The 27,367-nt window shown below is 40.5% G+C and overlaps 1 protein-coding gene across 2 annotated transcripts in view; it reads right to left on the reverse strand.

Moving 5' to 3' along the window:
- Positions 1–2,559: 2,559 nt before the first annotated feature.
- The window catches only part of LOC121445240 (dynactin subunit 4), a 30,883-nt gene continuing 6,075 nt past the window's right edge, over positions 2,560–27,367 (reverse strand). Inside the window, exons 3-14 of one of the 2 annotated variants that reach the window (XM_041647282.1) lie at positions 26,701–26,879; positions 23,421–23,464; positions 20,283–20,390; positions 18,843–18,863; positions 18,400–18,473; positions 18,076–18,188; positions 17,696–17,805; positions 11,733–11,806; positions 9,398–9,452; positions 8,353–8,460; positions 6,007–6,104; positions 2,560–5,147 (exon numbers count right to left, since the gene is read on the reverse strand). In XM_041647282.1, the coding sequence (XP_041503216.1) occupies positions 4,934–5,147; positions 6,007–6,104; positions 8,353–8,460; positions 9,398–9,452; positions 11,733–11,806; positions 17,696–17,805; positions 18,076–18,188; positions 18,400–18,473; positions 18,843–18,863; positions 20,283–20,390; positions 23,421–23,464; positions 26,701–26,879 (1,198 nt within the window). In that variant the 3' untranslated portion in view covers positions 2,560–4,933. The remainder of the gene's footprint in view (positions 5,148–6,006; positions 6,105–8,352; positions 8,461–9,397; positions 9,453–11,732; positions 11,807–17,695; positions 17,806–18,075; positions 18,189–18,399; positions 18,474–18,842; positions 18,864–20,282; positions 20,391–23,420; positions 23,465–26,700; positions 26,880–27,367) is intronic. The other variant, XM_041647283.1, reaches the window with a different exon arrangement.

A 27,367-nucleotide genomic window follows, 5' to 3' on the forward strand; every position in this document is an offset into this window, starting at 1 on the left:
AACCCACAGGAACTGTAGGCCCAATTAAACACTTATTTTTATTATTATGTATACAGTGTTCTGCCTGCATGTGTGCCTGCACCCCAGAAGAGGGCACCAGATCTCATCACAGATGGTTGTGAGCCACCTTGTGGTTTCTGGGAATTGAACTCAGGACCTCTGGAAGAACAATCCTCTTAACAACTGAACCATCTCTCCAGCCCTCCAATTAAACACTTTTTTAAAAAAATTAAACTTTTTTTAATAGGTTGTCTTGGTCATAGTGTTTTATCATAGTGATAGAAAAGGAACTATCACTACATGTCTTCTGTTTTCTCAGAGAATTATGTCCCTTCTTGGAAGCCAGACGTTTGGACTGCTGTGCCACTTTAGCTCTGATAGAAGAACATCCCCCCCCGCCCCGAGACAGCGTTTCTCTGTAGCTTTGGAGTCTGTTCTGGAACTAGCTCTTATAGACTAGTCTAGTCTCAAACTCACAAAGATCTGCCTGCCTCTGCCTCCCCAGTGCTGGGATTAAAGGTGTATGCCACCACCGCCCAGCTGAACATTTATGATTTTTAAGATTAGTTTAGAAATTTAAAATTATGTGTCTCTGTGTGGATTGTGCACATGAGTGTAGGTACCCAGAGGCTAGAGGCATCGGATCCCCCAGTAGATGGAATTACTAGTAGCTATGAGCAACCCAGTGGGTTCTGGGAATCTAACTTGGGTCCTTTGTAAGAGCAGCACATATAGGCAGGACATAGCCAGGACTAAGGTAGCCAAGAAGATAGCAGAAATGGTGGGAGAGTCTTGCTGATTATAAGGAGTTATGTTGCAGTAGGGAGGACTTGGGAGGTGCAAGGGGCCAGGAGGCTTGTGTGGGGGCTCTGAGATGCATAATAAGTGTGAATAAGGCCTGAGGGAGGCTGGAGGTCCTTATAGGCATTTGATATACAGTCACAGGTATATGTCAATGGAGAGCCAAATAGCCCTTCTTTCAGAGGCAAGGGAGAGGATTCCTTTTGTGGAAAGGAACTCATTTCTTGAGGAAGCCTGGTTTTTATCTAATTGACAGAAATCCTAGCCTTTAATCCCAGCACTCGGGAGGCAGAGGCAGGTAGATCTCTGTGAGTTTGAGGCCAACCTGGTCTGCAGGAGGTAGTTCAAGGACAGCTCCAAAGCCATAGAAAAACCCTGTCTCGAAAAACCAAAAAAAAAAAAAAAAAAAAAAAAGCTTTTATAGTTCAGTTTGAGCTAAGCCAAGACTATCATTTCTGTATATACACACATTCTGAGACCTAACATAATGGACCTGGATTTGATCTCAGGGAGTTTGCAATCCATTAAAGCATTAAAGGGGCTATATGTGTTCAAAGTCCCACAATGCAAGGCAGAAAGATGTACCTGCCTTGGAGAGGCACAGTATTGTGGATTAAAATTACTATTTATTTATTTATTTATTTATTTACTTATTTATTTTCCAAGATGTTTCTCCTTATGTATCCCTGGCTATCATCAAAGAGGAGGGAGCTCAGCTGAGAAAATGCCTCCATAAGACTTGGCTGTAAGCAAGCCTGTAGGGTATATTCTTAATTAGAGATTCATGTGGGAGGGCCCAGCCCATTGTGGGCGGGAACACTGCTGGGTTGGTGGTCCTGGGCTCCGTAAAAGCACAGGTTGAGCAAGCCATGGGGAACAAGCACTCCTTAGCCTCTGCATCAGTCCTGCCTTAAGGTTCCTGCTGTTTGGAGTTCCTACCCTAGTTTCCTTCAGTGATGAACAGTGATTTGGAAACACCAAGGTACACCTGGATCTCATTTAACTTTCCCTTTGTTCAAAGATGTAACCTAGATCTCCTTTAACCATACTTCAGCTTCCAGGTCCTTGGTTTTCCAAGCTGCTGCTGGGGCAGGAGCCTAGGGAAGAGTCAGAACCCAGGCCCAGTCAGGAGTGGGTGGGAGGATGCTGAGGCTAGAAAGAGCTCTCCATGCTAGCTCATCTCTCAAGCACGAAGGATTCGTTTACATCATATGCTCTGGGTAAATAGAGAAATGCACTGAAAACGGTGCATCTGGAAACCTGTACAGGAGCTCAGGCATTATCCACCTGCATGTTCCAGAGTCCAGAGAATTACTCCTTTCTTTTTTTTTTTTTTTGAGACAGAGTCTTTGTATACAGAGTGCTAGACTACATTAATTTAGACTAGGCTGGCCTTGAACTCACAAGAGATCCTCCTGCCTCTGCCTCCCTAGCACCACTGGCAATAAAAACATGAGCCACCACTAACCAGGGCTTGGTGAATTACTCTATCAAGTTAATTTACATAAAGAAATGAAGGGAGTGGCAGGAGAGAGCACTTGCAGAGGAGAGTTCAGTTCCCAGCAGGCAGCTCAGACCACCTGGAACTCCAGCTCCAGATGACCTGCTGTCCTCTTCTGGCCTATGTCCTACCAAATAAAAATAAAAATGAGAGACGTGGAAGGGCGCCTACCACTGAGTCTTATCTACCAACTGACCTTGAGGCCCTGAGTTGTGCAGGTTCTAATCAGCATTTGTGAAATCAAACAGAAGACACACTCAAGCTTTGTCTGATTTATTTCACTACATTAAGCAATAAGGCAAAACAGTAACCTGCTATTCATAAGTCAAGGAGTGCCTCTCATCCCCAAAAGGGGCCAACAAAGATGCTTATTACAAAGACGCAATGGCATTTAGTGCATATGTCTTTACATATACTTGGAACAAAGGAAAATGTTGGTGTGTAAATCAATTCACATACTCAAAAGTAACTTAGCCTTAAGTTTCCAAATTGTAGTTTCAAGTGCTAAGGATGCCTGACTCTTGTGTCCTGGTGCACACTGAGTAGTAATAAGAACTCTGCACCTGATCTAATACCAGAAGGTTGATTCTCTGAATTCACCAGCTGCAGGTGTTGAACCTTTTCTAAGAACACAAGGCCAGCTTGCAATAAACTCATCTTGAAACAGCCAACAGCTGTTATCTGTAAGTTAACTTGACTTCTTAAACAGAAATTGTATATTCAAAAGTGTTTTTGTGTTTCTCTATCACCCAGGAGTAGACCCCATTATGTCAACATTTTTTCTAGGGACTAAGTATCAGTTTCGCTGCATAAAGGCATGCAGACAACTGTGCCTGCCTCCACAATGTGTGAACTTATGAAGCCATCCCCCTGACCCCAAGCAGACATTGAGTAGTAGTTTCACAGAAGGCTCTAACTTGAGTCTTCATGAAGGTGAAATCACTTTCTGTAGTTTGAAACTTGTAATTACCCAACTCCCTGCTCCAGCTTCTAGGAGATTAAACATTAGTTACTGTTTCCATAATATTAGATCAGTATTTTCTTCTTATACTGTGGTAGATATATTACTATGTGGGAATATTGTTTCATAAAATTGGCTTGATTGTAAAGAACATAGTCTCTCTTTCAACAGCTTCCTAAATAGTTTTCTCTTTTAAGGGGAACTGACAAATACTATTTCCTATCTGTCGTTCAGATTCTCTATACCTTAAAACAAAATAAAACCAAACAAAAACTCCTAAAGACATAAAATGAACACCAAAGCAGGGTTTGTAAACAGAAACTTTTTCTTCCAAGATCTGTTGGCCATGCGCTAGGAATACTTTAAGGAAAAGTGGTGCAGCTGGTCCTCTCTGTCAATTCCTTTTAGAAAAAGCCACAGAAGTTAAGGGTTGCAACTAAAAATTAGTATCTGAGAAAGTGGCATGTCTAGGGTTAGGCCAGCCTTCTGGCTACTTGCTTACAATTAAATATTCTCACTTGATACAGCAGGAGAAGTCTTATACCCACAAAAGGAAAGGTTCCTTTTAACATCCAGTTTTGGATATAAGAGATAGTTGGTTTCTCCTTTATCTCAGTGGAAAAAAAAACATTAGTTTGTATCATGCTAAAAATCCAAAACTTAAAATGTTCTCTGAATACCAGAAATGAGTATGTCCACTTAAAACTGCCTCAGCTCTCTTTTTAATGTCCCCAACATGAAAACAATTCCTTTAATTATAGAACAGAGCGGAGAGCTGGGCGTGATAGTCAAGTGTTTTTAATCACAGCAGGTGAGTTCAAGGCTAGTTTGGTATACAGATGGAGTTACAGGCCAGGGTTACTGGGAGGGAGCCTATGTGAAAAAATAAAAGAAAAAGAAAAAATAAAAAAGAAACAAATCTGAAAAACAAAACCAGAGTAGAGAAGGGCAGAGGGTGAGACTATAAAGGCTGTCCCCCTGTGGCATCATTAGCCCCTGGATATTAGGTAATGGTAAAACATATGGGACTTCATGACAGGTATTGCTTCCATGTCCTACTGTGGAAAATGAAGAGCAACTGTAGGTATACTGTAGTCCTTTATCAGAGACAAACGGAGCGCCTTAAGGAAGTCACGTCCTGTCATCACAAAGTTAGACACCGTGACAATCCTACTTCTCTGTCAAATGGAAATCAATGGCAAAGTGAGAGCCATGGCAAGTGAATGGTTATAATTACTAGTGATCCTTACTGGAATGCAGAAAGCAGCTGGAACACCGAGGCCAGTGCTGGGGTACGAACAGCAGGTCTGCTCTGGATTACCAGTCTAAGTTTTTTTGGGTCAAACTGTGACAGGTTCATGGCCCATTTCTCAGGGAGTAAAATCTAATGACCCTCCGAGGAAGACCCATTTTACTGGGATGGAGTTAGGCTGTTACTCAACGTGCAGGGCTCATGTGGGAGACACAGACTTACAGGAGTCAACAGAGAGAGCAAGTGGAACAGCAGTTACCCTGTGCTCCGTATCCTGGTCTGGCCTCCACTCCTAGGAACAGGATTCAGTAGTGATGGGTACATCTTTATAAACACGTCTAATGAAGCAGCAGCTTCCACACTGTTACAGAGTTGCCGTGACAGCTGTGGGCAGCATCACCCACCAGGTGATTTTGCTTTAAGGAAGAAGAGGGCCAAAGCTCAGTTCCACATGCTGAGTGAGCCAGATGACCTCTGTGCCCTGGTCACTTTCTTCCATCGGGCGGATGGGGGCAGCCAGGTTTTTAAAATCATGTTTCATCTTGAAGCACACGGTCACGTCACCTTCCTCACGCTGTGGGGTGACTTTGATGAAGATGCCCACTTTGTTGGCTTTTCTGAAAGCTACAATGCTATGGGAAGAAAAGCACACAGTATTAGGATGAGAAGTCAACTGAATCAACATCAAGTCTCCTAGTCATTTCATGGAACAATGGGAATCTCTGCTGTGACCACCATCCTACTGCCCAGCAAAGAAGGGTTTTAGAAAAAGCTGAGCTATTTATACTTTCCTTTAAAAATTTTTATTTATTTAATGTGTATAGGTGTTTTGCCTGCTTATAAGTCTGTGTATCAGGTATATGCCTGGTGCCTGCAGAGGCCAGAAAAGGGCATTTGATCCCTTGGAACTGGAGTTACAGAGGTTGTGAGCTACCTATGGGTGCTAGGAATTAAACCTGGGTCCTCTGGAAGAACAAAGGAAATTCATAACTGCTGAGTCATTACTCCAGCCCCTTTTAGTAATTATTTCATAACATATAATAGGGAAAAATTAGTTTTAAAACCCAGGCAAAGAAACAGACACCTAAGTGTGCATTCTTAGGGTCTGACTCTGAAATAGCTCACAGAAGCTCATATCTTCAATGTTCAGTTACTAGTACGGGGTGCTATTTTGGAGGCCATGGGACTGGAAGGTGGTGGGGCCTACCTGGAGGAATAAAGGCACACATTGAAAGATATTCTCCCATTTCCAGTCCAGTTGTTTTGAGTGTTCTCTGCAACATGTGACTAGCTTGTGGCCTCACCTCATGCATCCACTGTAGAAGCTTCTCCTGCTACAATGGACTACAATTCTCTCTGAAATTGGAGCTAATTAACCTTTTCTTCCTAAGTTGCTCCTATCACACATCTGGTCACAGCAACACAAAAAAGACGAATCCAGGCTTCTGGATCAGCTGACTGTGGTCTGAGGACCACAGAAAGATCACTTACTCGGGGTCATCCTGAAAGTCCTGGGGCTCTGCCAGTTCATCATACTCAGCTGCGGCATCCTTGCCAGCTAAAACAAGCTCTTTGGGAGGTACCACCACCTGAGAACAAAAGAGACACTGCAGCAGCACCATCCAGACAGAGGTGAGCATCACATTTCTGGACAGTTATACTCCCGACTCTTATAACACTGCTGAGGAAGCTGAGCATGAGGATGAAGAATGGAAACAAGTCAAGTGAGCATTGGTTTCACAGGGGCTGAGCTAGCTAATGCTTACCTGGCAGACAACCTATTGGCATGGCTGTGGATGAATTTCTACATTGGGCTCAGTAGGGTGAAGACTTCCCCTAACTGTGGGTAGCATCATTCTGTGGACTGAGGGTGATTTTATTTCATCTCCCGCTCCTTTACTACAGATGCCAAAAAACGTTGTGACCAACTGACTTGAGGCCAGGCATCATGACTGTGTCCTCCGACTGCCAGGCAAAGAACAAAAACAATCTTGTTCTGTGAAGACTTTGTTGTTCCAGTTATTCTGTTGCAGCAAGAAGAAGGAACTAATGACGGGAATTCAGCCAGGCTCTGACATAGGGCTGCACTGCACCTTTTCTCTTTTTCTTATTTTATTTTTTTTAAAGAGTTATTATATATACATGTATGCCTGCAGGCCAGAAGAGGGCACCAGATCCTAGTATAGATGGTTGTGAGCCACCATGTGGTTGCTGGGAATTGAACTCAGGACATTTGGAAGAGCAGCCAGTGCTCTTAACCACTGAGCCACCTCACCAGCCCTCTTTCTTATTTTAATGTGTAACTTCAAAAGGGGAGTTCATATATCCTTTATTCTATTATTTTTAAGATAATTCCTGGCATATTTGAGATAATTTACTCTTTTTCCCTCCTGAAAACACAAGGACTTTCTGACACTGAACCATTATTTATATTTATGTTTGTGGAGCACAGGTTAGATTCTTATATCGTAACTGGTCCATACTTTGTTATCTCAGAGACCAGCAGCACATTAGAGCCTTGGTCAATGCTGCATCCACACTTCTACGTTTTTAGCTCAACTAGACCTACTTTTTTTTTTATTTGTTTGTTTTTTGTTTTTCAAGACAGGGTTTCTCTGTAGCTTGGGAGGCTGTCCTGGAACTAGCTTTTGTAGACCAGGCTGTTCTCAAACTCACAGAGATCCGCCTGCCTCTGCCTCCCAGTGCTGGGATTAAAGGCATGCACCACCACCGCCCAGCCCTTCTTATTATTGTTAATCTTAAAAACAAATGTGAGGACATATGTCATTGCTTTCTGGAGGTGATGCTGGTGAATGAAATCATTAAAAGGCAGAAGAAAAACCCACCGGGAAATTCTCTACTGATATTCTTTGAATAACAACTGGAGGTACAGGCATTCCTTCTATAAATACTTGCTGAGTATCACACTTAATTATGAGTTGGTACTACATCAAATTCTCTTAAAATTTCCATCAATTTAACTGGTGGGATGGCTCAGTAGGTCAAAGTGCTAGCACCAAGTCCAGCAACCCATGTTAGTTCCTCTGGACCTATATGGTAGAGCAGAAAACGAACTCTAACCTCTAACCTCACAGCGTGCAGACATACAAATACATACATATATGCAAAACTAAAAGAATCCCATCAACCTCTGAGCAACAAAATATAAAAAAAGCTGCATTTCATTCATTCGGTTAAAATTATCCTAATATTTAGTCACTGCTATTGTGCTCTATATAAATGTGGGAACGTAGTAGAGATGCCAGTTTCCAAAAGGAGACATCTCATGAGTCCTCAAGAATGAGTACTAAACTGAATGGGGAGGGTGCGTACACTGGGAGACAGAGCAGGAAGGAGGCGCTCCCCAGCAGGAGCATTTACACCCATCAGTGCAACCATCCCTGTAGCAGCACCTGCAAATGCTAAATTTAAGGATCTGGAGGAAGGTCACACGGAAGAACAGAAAGCAGCCATCACCAAGAAGCTGTGCCAAAGAAGTTGGACTTCATCCTCAAGTCAGAGAGCTGCACATGATCAGCAGGCTGAGCAGCTGATGCAGGACAAAGGGTCTGGTGGCACACAGGTGATGGGCTGAGATGAAGTTGAAGGACTGAAGTACTAAAGTACTAAAAAGAGTGAGGTCAGGCAGTAAGATCCTGTCTGAGACCAAGTGAGAATAATGAGACTCGACAGAGAGTGACTGTGTGTTTGAGGACAAGATAAAATCAGGACACTGTGGATCACACGTAGAAACCAGAGTGTGGATTATTTTAAGCCATGGACAATGGAGCCACTGAGGCAATGTCGGGGTCTGTCCGAGGAGACAAAAGCCCTTACCTTAGCAGTGCTGTTGATATTATCAGGGTCTCCTTCTTCACACTCCAACAGAGTCACATGGGTGAGGTTCTCTACTGGATTTGTAAGAGTGAGGAGGACCTGGCTCTCCTGGAGAATAAGAAAAGCATCTTTCAGACAGGGGCCATACTCCCGCTACGGTCCACTTTTGTAGGTGTTACAATAAATGATTCACACCATCACTCCCTTTTCTCCGGAGCAACCAGACCTCTAGTTCCCCTACATCAGAGCATCCAAAGAAGGGTTACTGATCTTTCTATTTCTGTGTTAGCGACATACCTTCTGGATTGGCTATCTAATAAAGAATCTCAGCATATTCTAGTTACTAGGCCTAGAAACTCTGAGAAAGGTTTATTATCTAAATGATTATTTTAAAGTTTGCAGTTCTTGTCCCACTCTAGTTGTTGCTTAGGGATTGAAAAGGAAAAAACCAAAAAACCCTAAATAAAACATTGTAGCCATAGGCAAGTCAGTAGTATCAAGGGCAGAAGGAAAATGATATATTAAAACTATAAAATCTTTTTTAAGCTTCCTAAAACCTGATAATATGGCCATTTGCTACTTGAGATTGGTAAAATAAAGGGCTGCTGTAACTTTCCCTGAGCAGCTTGGAGGCAAAGAGTCAAAGTGGCCACTGCAGAACAGTCAACCATTCATCAGTGCACAGAAGACAACCCCAGGGAAGAACAGGGCTATTGTACAGAAGAACCTAGCCAACTCCTGGCACTGTGCACACATATATGAATCAACAGAGAAGCTCCTACTATGGTAACCAGTATCACTGTCTTTCTTTTTCTCACTCTTCTACCTTTACAGAATGTATAATCCGCTTCTTTCACACCCAACATGCTGTTGGCAAGAATCACAGTTTAAAGAGACAAAGTCTCTAAATCTTTATCATTTCAAACTGCCCTTTCCCTGAACCTTCCCTACAGCATCCCATTCTACACACACAGCAGCCTATATTCAGACATGCATAGGCCACTGACTTTAATCAAGTCTGTGTGTCGATAAATCCGGTACTAACCTTCATGTAGCGAAGGTTGGGGATTGACATGATTCTCACTTCTGGAATATAATTGCTACCAACAAATAAAAACATGTATTAATATTCACTGATGTCTCTTGAAATTATTATTTAACTTTAAAAAAACGCACACATGAACTAGCACAACTATAATGTTAACTAGAACACATTAAGAGAACATGAAAACCTGTAGCACCACAGTAAGAGACACAAAACCAGACTAACAATGATTCTGTCTGAAATTTTAGGATTTCAAGCCTGTATATATACAGAGTTGGGTTAGGGTTTATAGTTGTGCGTATCACATCTTATGTTTTCCTTATAATTTTGTTTTGAGGGAATCTCATTTATTTCATTTTTAAGGTAGCTTGTTATAAGATCCAATCTCATTAACTAATAGTCTGTATTGCTGTAAACACTAATTCATTCTTCATTCCTACCACACACAGTACTTCCTGTGTGCCAGGCAATATTCTAAGTATTGTACAAGTGTTTACCATAGTGTGTACTCCAACTCTGTCATGTACTGGTATATTATTTGTTTTAATAAATAAATCTTGCCTGAAGACCAGAGGCAAAGCTAAAGCCACTAAAGGTCAGGTAATGAGACACACCTTTAATTCCAGGATTTTGGAGATAGAGGCAGATTAATATCTGTGAGTTCAAGGCCACCCTGGGCTATGTAAGATCAATGCAGAAACAAATCCAGGTGGTGGTGCCTCACCTTTAATCCCAGTACTAGGGAGTCACGCCTTTAATCCCAGCACTAGAGGGAGTATAAAATGCGAGGAAAGAGAGACTTAGTGGTTAGTTTGCAGTTGCCAAGCCTTAGTAGAGGTAAGTGGCTTGGTTGCTTTGCTTTTCTGATTTTCGTGTTGAACCCCAATATCTGTCTCTGGGTTTTTATTATTCGTGCTACATTTTGGTGCTCAACGTGGGGCCTAAACCCACGACCCTGAGATTAAGAGGGTCATGCTCTACTGACAAGTAGAATGACTATATACAATATATACAGGTAACAAATCCATCAACAATGTCTAATCCATGCTGGGCAGGGGTGGTACATGCCTTTAATCCCAGCACTTGGGAGGCAGAGGCAGGTGGATCTCTGTGAGTTTGAGGCCATCCTGGTCTGGGATTCCCCTATGTATGCTGTGAATAACATTGGTTAATAAAGAACCTGTCTTGGGCCTGGCAGGACAGAATAGAGGTAGGAGGGGAAAACTAAACTGAATGCTGGGAGAAAGAAGGTGGAGTCAGAGAGATGCCATGTAGCCCTGCCAGAGACAGAGGCCAGACAGAACCTTGCCAGTAAGCCACAGCCACATGGTGATACACAAATTAATAGAAATGGGTTAAATTAAGATGTAAGAGTTAGCCAATAAAAAGCTAGAGCTAATAGGCCAAGCAGTGATTTAATTAATACAGTTTCTGAGTGGTTATTTCGGGAGTCTGGGCAGTCAGGAACAAACAAGTGGCCTCCTTCTACAAGTTCCAGGACAGGCTCCAAGGCTACAGAGAAACTCTTGTCTCAAAAAAGTCAAAACAAAAAACTTACCAGATAGTTCTGGCTGACACTCTATAGACCAATCTGTCCACAAACTCAGAAATCCACCTGCCTCTGCTTCCTGAGTGTTGAGATTAAAGGCGTGTGCCATAAAGTCCAGTTAAATAAAAAAAAACAAAACAAACTACTATTGTGTGTATGTGTGTGGAGATCAGAGAAGAGCTTAGGGAGTGGTTTTCTTTCCACTTTTGCACAGCTCTCAGGGATTGGGCTCAGGCTGTCAGCTTGTTCCAGCAGTGCTTCACCCACGGACCATTCTGCTGTCACCCTCAACATGTCTGCCTAATCATCTTCTTTTTTCAATACACAACGACTGACAACCTATAGTGAGTTAACTCTAACTTAATCACCTTTATTCCATTCAGTGAAATGTAAGCAGAACCAGGAAGTAAAATGAACATTATTTCAAGTACTCTTCAGTTTGCTATACTTTATATTTAATTAAAAAAAGGTCTGAGATGTTTTATAATTCCATATTGCCAGAGACCATATCGCAATACTCTGTCACTGATACAAACACAGTCCTGCTTCTGTCTTCTCAGAGGCTGGGATTCCAGGACGTGCCACAGTTTCAGGCTGCAGAGCTTTGATTCTACATTTATAGATGTACTTGAGACTTCATGCTGTTCAACTAAATTCAAAACCAGAAGAGGAACAGAAAGACTCTCCTGATGTAATTTTTTTTTTCCTTTTTAGATTTTTTTAAAAAAGATAAACCAATATTGAAAAAGATTTATAAAACTGCAATCAACAACCCAAAATACTTACACAGCAACCAGTTGGATTTTAAATTTGATAGATGTTGGATTAAATTCTGGTTTGCTTAAGTTGTGTTCACATTTCTGAAATAAAAAGTACATGTCAGAGGGAAAGATATTCTGAAGATCCACAGAACCATTAAATGCAGAAAGAAAGTAGTTACTAGAATTTTATGTTTTGTCCTGCCCAAAGTTTGTAACTTTTATAACAGAATTTATGGTACTAATAACCAAAATTTATAGAATACATTTGGGTCATCATATATTATCACAGTGTGTAGTGCTGAGAAACTGTGTAAACAACTTAAGACAGACACTACACTGACTTCATCAGATGAAGTACACAGTTGTTAATTTTCTCTCCTAACATGATTAAAATGAAACCCAAGAAGGAGAAATAACCTATGTCACTTCGGAGATCTGTATGAATGCAAGGACATAAATCCAATGACCTATATAACCTGGTTAAAAAATATGTTTAAGCTGGGCAGGGGTGGCGCACGCCTTTAATCCCAGCACTTGGGAGGCAGAGGGGGGGGGGGGTCTACTACAAGAACTAGTTCAAGAACTGGCTCCAAAGCTACAGAGAAACCCTGTCTCAAAAAACAAAACAAAACAAACAAACAAACAAAAAGTTTAAGTAGTAGAAAGCTTTTTCTGTTATACAGAGTACATTACTAGTGTGTTCCTTGTATCTCTTTGCAGGGCCAATCAGCACAGGGCAGGCTAGACACATTCGTTAGTGCACAGATATCACCTTTTTTCCCCCCACAATACAAAAGCGAAGTCTATACCTTCTCTTGCCCTTTCCATTTTACATTAATCTTGGAATTCTATCCTAGCACCCATAGGAGTCTCATATTTAATGTTCCACTCTAATTTCTGTAACTTTAACCAGACAACTGAGCTATTTAGAATATTTCAATCACATTGTGACTATAAGTAAAGCAGCAATGAGTACTGGACGTGAGTCAATTTCCAATGCATAAATGTGTAAGGAAACTTCCTAAGTGTCGATCAATGGGAAAGCCATTTACTACTTCGATAGATACTCCCAGGCTGCTAATTTCTGCTATCTGCTGACTATCAAATGCCATCTTGAAGCAGTTTTAATACACATTGCTGTCATCACCATGTAAGTTCAAGTGTCTTTCATGCTCACTAACTACAGGAGTTTTCTCTGCCACAGTCACTCGCTATTTTTATATTGGGTTACCCCGTGTTTGGTTTTGGACAGAGGGTCTTAGAATATGCACTCCCTGCTTTTGTATCCAGAATGGTGGAATTGTAGGCATGTGCCCTGTGCTTGCTTTATATTATACCTCCCCTTGCTGCGTTCTAGAGTCGGGTATACATTCTAGAGAGAGATCCTTCATTATCCGTACACCTTAGGAATGAATGGCTCTTCTCAGTCTCTGTACATCTTGTTTACAGATTTTCTGTGGGATATGAACAAGTGTTACTGTTACTGTGGTAGAAGATCCAACTGTACAATGTTTGTTGTTTGCTTGCCTTGTTTGTGAAATCATCCCTTACTCGGACATCATATATGAACAATTCTAATTTTCTCTCCTCCTAATTGCCTTTTATGCTTCCAATTTTCCTAATCAAAAAAAATGTTTTTTTTGAGATATTATCTCATGTATGTACCTGAGCTGGCCTTGAATTTGCTATGTAACTGAGGATGACCCTGAACTTATGAATCTTCTCTTTCTATTTCCTGAATACTGGAATTATAGGCACGTAGCCCATATCCAGTTTTCTGTGGTACTGGGGACTGAACCCATGCACATTAGGCAAGTGCACCATCAACTGAACTATATGCTTACCTGCCACCCAGCAAAGTTTCATAGTCTAGTCTTTCCCCAGTGATTTGTAAGCCAGAATTATCAAACATTAATGTTTTTTTAAATTGTATTATTTTTTTGAGACAGGATTTCCCGTGCAGCCCTGGCTATCCTGGAACTCACTCTGTAGATGAGGCTGGCCCTTGAATTTACAAAGATCCACCTGCCTTTATTGTGGATTAAACGGATTAAAGGCATGCATCACTACTGCTCAACTTACTCTGCCTTTTGTATTTAAAAATATATACCATAATACACACGTGCACACATACACACACACAAAGGATGCTCAATCGTGCCACAAGGACATGTGCTCAACTATGTTCACGGCAGCATTGTTTGTCATAGCCAGAACCTGGAAACAACCTAAATGCCCTTCGATCGAAGAATGGATAAGAAAAATGTGGTACATTTACACAATGGAGTACTACACAGCAGAAAAAAATAATGACATCTTGAATTTTGCAGGAAAATGGATGGAGCTAGAAAACATTTTGAGTGAGGTAACCCAGACACAGAAAGACAATTATCACATGAACTCACTCATAGGTGGTTTTTTTTTAACATAAAGCAAAGGAAGCCTGCCTACAAACCACAATTCCAGAGAACTTAAGACAACAATGCGGACACTAAGAGAGACTTACATAGATCTAGTCTACATGGGAAGTAAAAAGTAGAAAAAGACAAGATCTCCTGAGTAAATTGGGAGCATGGGGACTTTGGGGGAGGATTGAAGAGGAGAGGGGAGAGGCAGGGAGGGAAGCAGAGAAAAATATAGAGCTCAATAAATATCAATAAAAAATAAAACAATATATACCATACTAGCATATTACTTTGAATAATCAATATTATGCAATGTGCAAAATTGATAGGAAAAAAATAACTGCTTATTTTGAGTAGCTATTACTGTATTAGTGGTGTATTATATATCCAACATCTGTGTAAATCTGTATTAATTTACATACTAACATTTACTTTTATTAATGTCTGTTAAAGAATCAACTTTTGATTTTCTCTTGTATTTTGCATTATTTAATTCCTTTTTTTATATTTTTTTAAAATATTTATTTATTTATTAAGTATACAGTATTCTGTCTGCGTGTATGCCTGCAGGCCAGAAGAGGGCACCAGACCTCATTACAGATGGTTGTGAGCCACCATGTGGTTGCTGGGAATTGAACTCAGGACCTTTGGAAGAGCAGGCAGTGCTCTTAACCTCTGAGCCATCTCTCCAGCCCCCTATTTAATTCCTTAATATAGTTAATATCTGCTTTTACTTCTATTTCTGAATTTACTTTGCTGCTATTTTTATAACTTTTGGAAATAGATGCTAAGATATTAAAACTTTAACTTCTCTTATGTGTCAATACTATTTCTGTAACTCTGTATAGCTACATAGACATCTATATATCTAAGGATGGCTTTACTTACAGCGTGTAAGCTTCGCTATATAAGCATTACCAGTTTAAACTTAATTACATTATGATCAAATGATACAGTTTAACAATTTATTAAATATAAAGATATTAAAATTTATTTTATTTAATTTTTAATTATGTGTATGGAAGTGTCTGGATATGTGCAGGTAAGTGCAAGTACCCCTGGAGGCCAGAAGAAGATGTTGAATTCTCTGCAGCTGGAATTACAGGTGGTTTTGAGCTGCCTAATATGGGCTCTGAACTGCTGAGCCTTCTTCCAGCCCCTGAGATTTTCTTTATTATCCAGTATACAGTCAATTTTTAGAGTGCTGTCTTACACTATACAGATGTTAGGTGTAATGTTTTGTATACACATCTATTTGGTCAAGTTTGCTAAAGGTTCCAAATCTTTCCTTACTGACTTTTATGTTTGTTCTGTTTCTAAGGTAAATATATGTCAAAATATCCCCAAATTATATGTCTATTTTCTCAAATATTGCTTTGTGTACTCTGAGTCTATCATCTGGTACTTATAAATTTTGACTGTTATATCATCTGTGAGCTGAGCCTTTGTAAAAGTGAAATACGACGCTGGGCATAGTGGTGTATACCCTTATATCCCAGCACTAGGGAGGCAGACACAGGCGGACCTCCGTGAATTTAATCTACATGGCGAGTTCCAGGACAATTAAGACTTCATAGAGACCTTATCTTAAAACACCAAGACAAAAGAAAGGAAAAAAAGATACTTTTTAAAAAAGAAATTAGTGTTTGACCAGTCAGGCACACTGGTGTACGCCTTTAATCCCAGCACCTGGAAGACAGACCTCTGTGAGTTTAAGGCCAGCCTGGTCTACATGAGTTCCAGGACAGCCAGAGATACATGGTGAGACTCTCTTTTGAAAACAGAAAATAGAAAAATAAACTTAGTGTTTGTACAACTTCCACTGTTCCTTCTTCTTTTCTGATGCGAATCAAACCCAGGACCTTGTGTGTGCTATAAGCACTGTTAAATTAACACTGGGCTCTACCCTGAGCCCTTGGCATTTTGAGACAGGGTATTATTGCTGTACAGCTCAGGCTGGCCTTGAAGTGAAGATCCTCAGATGCCCAGGAGCTGGTTATAGGCATTGTACCACCATGTCCAGCTCTAGTTGCACTTTAACTCTCTCTGAATTCTTGTATTTTTGTTGTTTCTAATCAGCACAGAAACGAGTTGTGGTGTTTGTTCAATGTATTTAGTTGGACATTCTTTTTCTTATTTAATGAATTAATCAGTGTGAGTTTGGGCACTTGTCTCCTACCATGTGGGTTCCAGGGATCAAAGGTTATCATGCTTAAAGGCATGTGCCTTCACACACTGAACCATCTGAGCTTGCTAATAAGCTTGTGCTATATGCTCATTCTACATTCTTAGTTTTTATGATCACTATTGGACATTATGCCATTCATCCATAGATGTTTTAGCATGCATCTCAAAAAAGATGAGAATATTAAAAAAATTGTTCCTAAAAAAAGACCAATACTTTAATAACATAAAGAAATCCTGCTAATGTTTAAATTCCTAGGATTTTATAAATTTTTGGGTTTTTTCCCTCTTTCTCCTTCCCTGCCTCCCTAGGCTCTTTTTGTATACAAGTTTATTTTATTTTGGTGTTTTGAGACAGGGTTTCTCTGTAGTTTTTCTGTAGCTACAAGAACTAGTTCTTGTAGACCAGGCTGGCCTCGAACTCACAGTGATCTGCCTGCCTCTGCCTCTTGAGTGCTGGGACTAAAGGCATGTGCCACCACCACTCGGCTTTTTTTTTTTTTAAAAATATTTATTATGTATACAATATTCTGTCTACGTATATGCTTGCAGGCCAGAAGAAGATACCAGACCTCATTGCAGAGGCTGTGGGTCACCATTTGTTTGCTGTGAATTGAACTCAGGACCTTTGGAAGAACAGGCAATGTGCTTAACCACTGAGCCATCTCTCCGGTCTCCGTATACAAGTTTTATATCTATGTTTTGTCTGGATCAGGATCTTCATTAAGTATACAAATTATGCTTGGCTGGTATACCTTTAAATCACTTCAATCTTGAGATGCATTATTTGATAACATTAGCTATATATGGTTATTTAAACGAATTAGGAGTCAGTTTCTCAGCAAACTTCACATTTCAAGCACTTGGCAGTGATGTGTAACCAGTGGGTACCACACTGCATCATTCAGGCAATGTAGAATTGATCATCATAGAGAGTCTACAGCATCACAGGATGGAATCTAAGATTTCCTCCTTCTATTTTGTTATTTTGTTTTTACAATTTATCCAAGAAACCACTGTTTGTTCTGTACATTCCTAGAGGTGAAATTTGTGGTTTTTCTTCTTTCTTAATTTTTCTTAAATTGCTTAATTTGTATTAGTGGTTTACTTATATACCCTAAAAGCCATACGTTCTTCTGCTATTCTGTTATGGGCTTACGTTACACATTTAATCTTCAGGTACTTCGGTCTCCATATTTGTAGAGCAGGAACAACATCAGTAGCTACTTTCAGAGTCATTAGGATTGAATTTATATTGAAACCATTTAAAAATAATGTCCAAACATCTGGTGTGCTCTCTGAGCTTCTGTATTTACTACAATGGCCAGATATCACTCATGTCTACTCTTATCTGCTTTTCTCTTGGACAAATGGCAACTCTACAGGAAAGAGTATTTACCCGACAGCGCAGGGACCGTTTGATCAGAAGGTGCTTGTGTCGAGGATAGAGCTGTGAAGCTGAGACTGGCTGGAAGTCAGGCTGTAAGAGGCGCTGCTGAAGGGTGGTCACTAGCAAGAAAGGCAGAAATCGGGCTCAGTTCAGTCAGTTTTAAAAATCAGACTTGTATGCAGGCAACGAAATATGCTACCTGAAGCAATATGCCAAAATGAACAGTATTGAAAGATATTTTAAAGTTCTTTAAATGAGTATATCTAATTTATTTTCAATACATTATTTTCCTAGAGATTCCATTAAGAATCTCAAGTCCTGAGGCATGCTGGAGTCAAAGCATACACAGCCAGAGAACAGAGCAGGAACAGAAGAACGTATGAAATTACCCTCCGTTAAGTTTACTGGTCGTGTGTAATAGTCTTCAGGCAGAGGTTCCACTTCAGCAACAGCCTGAGCAGGCTCAATCTTTACCTCTTTCTGGTCTTCTCCTTCTCTAAGGCTAAAAAATGAGAAGTCGTAAGTTCCTGAGGGTCCATTCAAAGTCCTTATCAAAGACTGGAGTAATCTTCTAACATAGAGTATCTTACAGTTTGGGTCTTTTTTAAGTCTAAGACTCTTTTTCCTATTGGTAGCTTTAAAAAAAATTCGATACCCCTTTAAAAATGCATTCTGTTATCTGCTGTTCTCAGTTACTTAATGTCCAAACTTACGAAAGTCCAGCAAGTGTACTAATGGATGCACCAGCTCGGGGTCGCTGAAGCCTGGTTCCAAGACTGTACTTGTCCTAAACAGAGTTCAGAAATTGCTATTAGAAAGGCCAGTTTATACATCCTATTCATTGAAGGCAAGAAACGGGAGGATAGCATGAGAAGCTTAGGGAAATAAGCAAAAACTAAAACAAAACCAAAAGTAATAAAACCAAAAAGTTACTCAAAATCTACTTTATTTGTAACCCACATTACTATTCTATTCCTAGAATAAGCAACAGAGACTAAAACTACAGGACAGTAAAAATGGACGACACACAAGCTTTTAACACTAGTCTAAGAACGTCCAAGCTATGGTTCAGGCAAGAACTATGTGAAGATTCTAAGACACACAATGACCATCTGCTAACTTCTTCAGGGTTAGCAAGAATCATAAAAGAACTTACCACTACATGAATAGTGTGTTGCTGTAGAGCCCCCAAATAGCAGCAGGTTATAACAAAGAAAAAAAATGAAGCATAAGATAAAAGCAAATGCATACAGCCAGCAGGTATATGGGAAGGTTGGAAGGATAAAGCATTTTGTTCCAAGTCCTGTCCTAATATGTAGGCGTGGATATGCTGATCAGGCACTGGACTATTTGGGAACATTCACTTTGGTTAAGTGTAGGTGCTTTAGCTAATGTTTAACTAAACTTACATCTATATATTTCTATATGAATCCTACCAATCATTATGTCTTTAGTGGCTTAATAAATTGTCCAGTAGATACAGTATAACAAGTTATTTAACCTTCCAGATCTCATTTCCTCAAGTGTACTATCAACCTTACAGGACTGTTGTGGCGATTAAATAAAATGATATACATTATGTATGTAGCACAGTGCTTGACATGTCACGCCATGTTATTTATTTAATGTCAACATGTTAGGGCTCAAGCAGGTACAAGGAAAAGGAACTGTTCTGTGAGAACAAATGAAACCTGGGGGAGAACAACCCCCCCCCCCCAGAATCCCAATCCTTGTTTCTGTTTAGTAATTATAAAGTAGCAGAAAATGACATCCATAAACCACTTCTACCAACAACCCCACTTGTGCGTATCTCTGCTTATTTAAGCACACAAACATACTGTGTAAGGCTCAGGATGTAGTCAGCGAGGGAGTACTTGCCTACAGAGGCCAGGTCCTAGGTTCAACCCCCAGCAACAGTGCCACCAGCACCACCGCCACAAATACTGTGCATGTGCAGTGATTTCCATCTTGAAAAAAAAATGAGGATGGGGCCAGGCGGAGGTGGTGCACACCTTTAACCCCAACACCTGGGAGGCAGAGACTCATCTCTGTGAGTTTGAGGCCAGTCTGGTCTAAAGAGCGAGTTCCAGGACAGGCTCCAAAAAGCTACAGAGAAACCCTGTCATGAAAAACAAAAACAAAACAAAAAAAAAACAAAAAAAAAAAAAGAGGATGGTGTGGTAAGTGGTAAGGTGTCAAAATAAAAACAAAGACTGGAACTGGGAAATCAGGGTGCCAGAGGAATATTGCAATGGTAGGCAAATAAAATCTACCACCCCACCACTGTCTTTTCTATCTTTCTGTAATATGCAAAAGCACTCAACAGTCTGCATAGCCTAAAAAATTAAGCAGTAACTTTTAGTAGGAATAAACATAAAATGGAACGATGAAGGAAGATAGAAGCCCCTATTAAAACACAAGGAATTTAAATAAAATTAATGACACACAAAAGCACAGCCGTGGGCTTACATGTCTGTATGTGAGAAACTGTTTTTGATACCAACTACAGAAATCTAGGACACTGGCCATTTTCTGAAATGGCCACTATTCTGATGCCTTACAGGCCTTGCAAAATATCTTTATGCCAAATTCTCACCGAAAAAGCCATAGGCATGTAGTTCCTACGCCGTGCCAGTTTCTTGCGATCTCGTTCAACCTTTTCCTTCTGAGCAAGTTGCTGGTAATATTCAATCAACTTATTCATCTGTAAGAAATCAAGGACTCTATTTGTCTCATGAAAAGACTAACAAAATCAATCAATTGCATTGACTAGAAGTAAAATAAGCCAGGTGGTGGTGGCACATGCTTTTAACCCCAGCACTAGGCAGGTGGATCTGAGAGTTTGAGGCCAGCCTGATCTACAAATCGAGTTCCAGGACAGCCAGAACTGTTTCACAAAGCAACTCTGTCTCAACAAACAAACAAGAAAAGAAACAAGGAAAGTTATTTTTTATTTTACTAAATAAAGTGGGCAAGTTTTTTTTTCCCTCCTTCTTCTGTAAAGGGAATTTTCCCTCATAACAGTGTTTTCAGAACTGAAATGAAATCCTTACATCCGCAAGATGACATGCTCCATACGTCACTGCCTACCACACCCAGCCTTGTCACTTTTTAATTCATTTTTCATCATAGAGCAGTATAAAAATTCAAACATACAAACATAAAGAATAAAACACTACTCTGCCTCATCCTTTGATTAAAGGTAGTCTTTCCTTTTTTTTTAAAAATTTGTTATTATGTATACAGTGTTCTGCCTGCATGTGTGCCTGCAGGCCAGAAGAGGGCACCAGATCTCATAGATGGTTATGAGCCACCACATGTGATTGCTTTTAACCTCTGAGCCACCTCTCCAGCCCCCTAGCCTTTTCTTTCAATTAGGTACCTGCTATTACCAATTATGTCTTTCTGACACACTTTAGAAACATATGATATAGCCGGGCGATGGTGGCGCACGCCTTTAATCCCAGCACTCGGGAGGCAGAGGCAGGAGATCTCTGTGAGTTCGAGGCCAGCCTGGTCTACACAGCTAGTTCCAGAACAGGCTCCAAAGCCACAGAGAAACCCTGTCTCGAAAAACCAAAAAAAAAAAAAAAAAAAAAAAGAAGAAACATATGATACACTTTAAAACACCCATGTATAGATATAGAACTTGCTCCAAACCACAAAGTGCTTTATTTTTCATCTAAAAGGGAATAAAATATCTATTCTTTTTTATTCCAAGTATAATGGACTTCCCATACATCTGATCTACCTCTCTGTCCATACTAACACACCAACCTTGTTCTTTTCAAAGGCTGGACCTCATTGCATAGAACAAATGTTCTAAAAGGTATTTAAACATTTCTTACAACAGGACATAAATGGTCTTCTGGTGTCGTTCTTGTCCTCTTTAATCAGCAGCAAAAATATATTTTTTTTAAATGAGATTTCCTTTATGTCCATGGTTGTTTTAACTACATGTATGTCTATGAATCATGTATGTGTAGTGCCTGTGGTGGCCAGAAGAGAGTGGTAGATCCCTTATGTCCTAGTTGGGATAGATTTTTGTCTACTGGATACAAGTTAGAGTTATCTTGGAAGAGAGATGTCAACGGAGGAACTGCCTCCACCAGATTGCCTGTAGGCAAGACTGTAGTGCATTTTCTTGATGAATGACTGATGTGGGAGAACCCACATCGTTTTCTCTGATTACAGGGTTTTCAGAACTGGGATGAAATCTTCACATCCAACCAGAGAATGCATGGGCATTCGACTCCGTAGAGGAGTCGAGAGGATGTGCTCCATACTTCTCTGCCCACCACACCCAGCTTTCTAGTACTGTAGTACCACCCTTGAGAGGGTGGTCTTGGGGTGTATAAAAAAGCAAAATGAGCAAGCCATAGGGCAAGTCTGCCTTGACTTCCCTCAGTGATAGAGTATGACCTGAAAGTTTGAAGATGGAATAAACCCTTTCCTCCCCAAGTTGCTTTTGGTTACGGCCTTTACCACAGCAATAGACACCAAACTAAGACACCCTGGAAATGGAGTTATAGAGCGTAATTAGCTACCCTGGAGGTACTGGGAACTGAGCTCAAGTCCTCTGGAAGATCACCTAGTACTCTCAACCACTAAGCCAACTCTCCAGCCCATGCAATTGATTATTTTTTTAACATTAATGTGATCCTGTCATCTCCTTATTTTTAAACATTTAAAGGCTTCTCAAACTTCTTGGTCTAAAAGGTCAACCCTCAACACCCTTCCCCATTTGCCGATACCACGCTCCACTTCAACCACTCTCTCAGCTACTACACGCTTTGTTTCCTCCACCTACAGGCTGTTCGCCTGTTTCAACTCTTTCCCCTGTGTCTAGCATCTCCAGACAGCAGCACAATGCTCACGCTGACCTCATTAGTTGAAATTTCCAAGAAATGTTGACAAGGCACAAATTCTCCCTCACATTACTTACTTCAGTTTCTACTTTACCTGGAGACAATTTTTCCCTTCCCTATCAGACACGCTGAAGATTTCACACACACACATACACACACACACGAACACATATGGCTATGTGCAAGCACTTGTTCACATATACATGCATTTCTGTAGGTGAGCATCTATGAAGTACACACAACAAAGAATTCCAGAAACCTGTATCAACCCATACTACACACAATACATGTGAGAAAACCATTTCCCTACACTCTCACTCTGGACACTTTCAGCATTTTTAATTTTTGCTGATGTCATAGGTGAAAACTGTAAATTCCTGTTTAGTTTTCACCTGGACATTATAGTGTGCATGCTGATAACAGATCATCAGTTCCTCACACTGTTCTAACGCAGGGGTTAAAAAGCCAACTGCAACACATACTGCAAAAACGCTCTATCTTGCTTCTGCAGGAAGTCATTACTGGTCCAAAGGCACCTTCAAAATTATTAGTGTCTCTAGGACTGAAAGGTCTATGTGCACGTATTTCTAAGAGTATCTGATAGCAAACGAAACTTTTATTAGCTACTGTTGGGCATGTGAAGAAAACAACAAAGTTATTTCAATCCTCTTCTGAAACACAACTGGAACTCAGAACCAAAACTACAAGTGTTTTCCACGACTTCAGTGGAGAGAGAAGAAGTGGCACCGACTTAAAACCTCTTTGTGAGTAACTGACCCACAGCAAAGATAAAGGCACTTCTAGGAATGGGCCACACTCACTGCCTTTCTGGTTTCTTCCTCTGTGGCCTATGTTCTTGTACTTACCCGTTGTGTGTGAGGATTTTCTGGTTCTTGCCAACCGCCACTCGCTAGAAAACAAACATCAAACAGTAATTTTATCTTTTTATTTTCAAAATTGTCACCTGTAGGACAAAAATTAAAAACATAGAGTTTCCAAGAAAGAACACTTATGGACCAGCATAACTGAAGAGCAACACACACACCCTTTCTCTTTCCCTACTCCCTTTGCCTTCCCTTTCTTTCCAGTACTAGGGACTGAACCTAGGGCTCTGCCCATATTTTACACTGAGCTATATTCCAAGCCCTTAAAAACAACTCAGGTAGTCAAGTTTGTAGAGCAAGAGCGTCTACCCACTGAGTCATTTCACCAATCTTGTTTCTAAAATGTTTGAGACATAATCTTGTTTAGGTGCCAAAGCTGGCCTTGTTCTGTATCCCAGACAAACTTTGAGTTTGTAATCCTCCTGTCTCAGCTTCCCAAGTAGCTAGGATCACAGGCCTAGGCTATCAAGCCCAAAACAACATTATTTCTTTAAATATAATGAGGGTGATGCTGACCCTCAGCAGCACCAAGAATACATGCACGGTGTTTGCATCAGGCACCTGAAATGGAGCACAAAGCATATTTTTTTTTTTCTGTTCTCATAATACGTTCTGAGGTAAGGCATTCTGATTGATCCCATTTTATAGATGAGAAATTCAAAGCTCAGAATGGCTAACTGACCTAAAGTTACGCAGATAGTAAGTGAAGGAGATAGGAATCAACTCAGGAAGTAGGCAGGATCTGGAAACCCTGCTCTCATGTGTAACACGATCCAAATTCCGAACAAGTAGTGCTGTAGCAACTGGATCTGCACATGCAAAACAAAATCCCCCAAACTCAAACCCATACAAACTTCAAAACCCTTGACCATTAAAAAATGTACAGAACTTACCTGAGACATAGACTATAGGCTGAAACATAAGGGTTAAAACTTGCATGTCAATAAGTATACAGAGTAGATTTTAGCAAAGCTGGATTAGGTTAAAGTCTCTTCAACAGGAAAACAAAGTATAAACACATCTGTACACACAAGGAACAATAAGTGGGCAAAAGGAACCATATATTGCAGTATGTGTCTATAATACCAGCACTTAAGAGGTGGAGGTGAGGTGAACAGGAGTTCAAGACCAGCCTGGGCATGAGACCTTGTCTATTAAAAAGGGATAAAAGACTTGTAGATATTTTACTGAAGATGCTTTCTGTGTGACAGATAATAAAGAAAACACACACTAGCCAGGTGTGGTGGCTCAGATCTGTAATCCTAAAACACTGGAGGTTTAGGTACAAGATTCGCCATTTCTTTAATTTTTTTTAATAATAAAAAGAAAGTATAATAAGGTAAAACAAAAACTAACACATCAGAATTAGACAAAACAAATAAGCAGAAGGAAAAGAGCCCAAGAAAAGGCACAATAATCAGAGATCCACTTGTCCGTACACACGGGTATCCTGTAAAAGCACTAAACTGGAATCCCTAATGCATACTCAGGGGGCCTGGTGCAGACCCAAGAATCAACATTTCAAGATCAGCCTGGGCTACAAAAACAAAATAAAATACAAACTAAAAGATAGTTCAGCCATTGAGACCATTTGTTGCTCTTGCAGAGGAGCTGGGCTCAGTTCTTAGCACCCATGTGGAGGCTTGCAACTGTCTGTAACTCCATTTCTAGAAGATCAAACACCTCTTTTGGCCTTCATGGGCACTGCATGAATGTGATACATGCAGGCAAAATACCCAAATGCACAACATATAGATAAAGAGGGCTGGAGATACGGCTCAGCAGGTAGGAGCACTGGCTACTTACTCTTCCAGAGCATCCATGTTTGATTTCCAGCACCCACATGGTGGCTCACAACCATCTGTAACTCCAGTTCAGGGGATCTAATCCTTTTCTGCCAGAGTGAGACATGCCTCAAAAAGTAAATAAATAAGGCTGGCAGGATGGCTCAGCAATTAAAGGCACTTGACACTAAGCCCAAGGACCTGAGTTCGATCACCAGAACTCACATTGGGGAGCACATCAACTTTCCAGAGTTGTCCTCAGGCCTCCAAACAGGCATGCACACACAAACAAAAAATAAAAGTAAATAGGGGTCATCAAACTGTTCTCCAAGATGACAGTATTTGAGAATTAGCCTGTATCTAACATGATATAATCAGATTCAAAAAAAATTTGAAAAATAGCATTTTCCTAATTTGTAGCTAAATGAACACCTTTGAAGATGATCACTTTTATCTTCAGCTATGACACCCGTTCAAATTCTTTGCTGTGTTCCTTCTGACTCTCCTAAAATTGATCTATCGGTTCTTCAATTTGGTTAGTCTGTTATTACTGAGTGATGGAGGAAGGTCATTGGCTAATAAAGGAACTGCCCTGGCCCATTTTATTGGTTAGAAGATAGGTGGGAGGAGTAATCAGAACAGAACGCTGGGAGGAAGAGGAAGTGAGCTCAGAGTCGCGACAGCTCTCCTCTCCGGAGCAGATGCCTGAGAGAGACGCCATGCCCCGCTCCCGGGATGAAGCTCCGACCCAGGATGGACATGGGCTAGAATCTTCCTGGTAAGCGCACCTTGGGGTGCCATACACAGATGATTAGAAATGGGCTAAATTAATATGTGAGAATTAGCCTAGAAGAGGTTAGAAGAAATGGGCCAAGCGGTGTTTAAAAGAATACAGTGTCCGTGTAATTATTTCGGGGCATAAGGTAGCCGGGCAGGCATCCGGGGTGCTGGGGACGCAGCCCCGCCGCCCCTTATTACTACAACTGAGTTCTGCTTTCCTAAATTTATCATTTTTAATTTTGTCCATGATATTTAAATTTCAGATAAAAAAATTGTTTTTGAGGTAGGGTATCACATAGCCCAGGATGACCTTGAGCTCCATAGGCAGGTGAGAATGACCCTGCAATGCTGGGATTACATATGCAAGCTAGAATACCTGGTGTATGCAGTGCTGGGAATTGAACCCAGGGCTTCATAAACAATATCCCTAGCTCAAGAAATATTTTTAAAATAAATGGTATTAAGTTTGGCTGTAGTATTAGATTCATGAAAGTTACTTTACCAACTCTAAGAAAATGGAATGGTATTACTCTGAGATGAGAAACTATGATCCATAAATGTGAGAAAATGGGTGCACACAAGACTTATTGACAACTGTTCTCAATTTAGGTTCTACAGCCCAGCACATACAGAGCTGATAGTTTATGGAGAATTACAGCACTGATGGCAGAGCAAACGCCATGTTCAAGTATACTCACCTACAGATTTGTCTGCCATGCCCACGTCTCTAGAAGTCCATCGACAAAATCCACAGGCCAAGTAGTAGGCTTTCTTCATGGTGGTTTTGGCTGGGTCATCTGGAAGCTGTGTGGAGATGCTGGTGGCCCGGGTGGAAAGAGTGTGCATGCACCCAGGACAGTCAAAGCAGTTGGCACATCTGTGACATGGCAAACACAACCATTCATTCAACTAATACTTACAAGTACCTACTACATGCTAGACATTGGTTTAGTTCAAGGTCTCTTAATTTTTTTTTTACTTTTGAGAAGTTTATCACATAATCTCTAGGATATTTTTTTTGTAAATCAAGTATACAAATAAAACATTTACTGTTAATAAGTAAAGAAAAACTTAAGAACAATTTATTGTTATACATGTAATTTGCCATTTATTAAAGGTAGAAGCAGCTGGGTGGTGGTGGTGCATGTCTTTAATCCCAATCCCAGCACTAGGGAGGCAGAGGCAGGTGGATCTCTATGAGCTCAAGGCCAGCCTGCTCTACAGAGTGATTTCCAGGTCAGGCTCCAAAGCTACAGAGAACCCCTGTATCAAAAAACCAATTTTTAAAAAAGCAAATTTGTATGCTAACAAAGATGCACATTTATTTTTATATAATGAATTAAATCTTTGCTAAATAGTTGATAA

This window comes from Microtus oregoni, unplaced genomic scaffold (genome assembly GCF_018167655.1).
Source record: "Microtus oregoni isolate MIOR12 unplaced genomic scaffold, Mior012 000168F_ref0000490, whole genome shotgun sequence".
Classification (NCBI taxonomy): Eukaryota; Metazoa; Chordata; class Mammalia; order Rodentia; family Cricetidae; genus Microtus; species Microtus oregoni.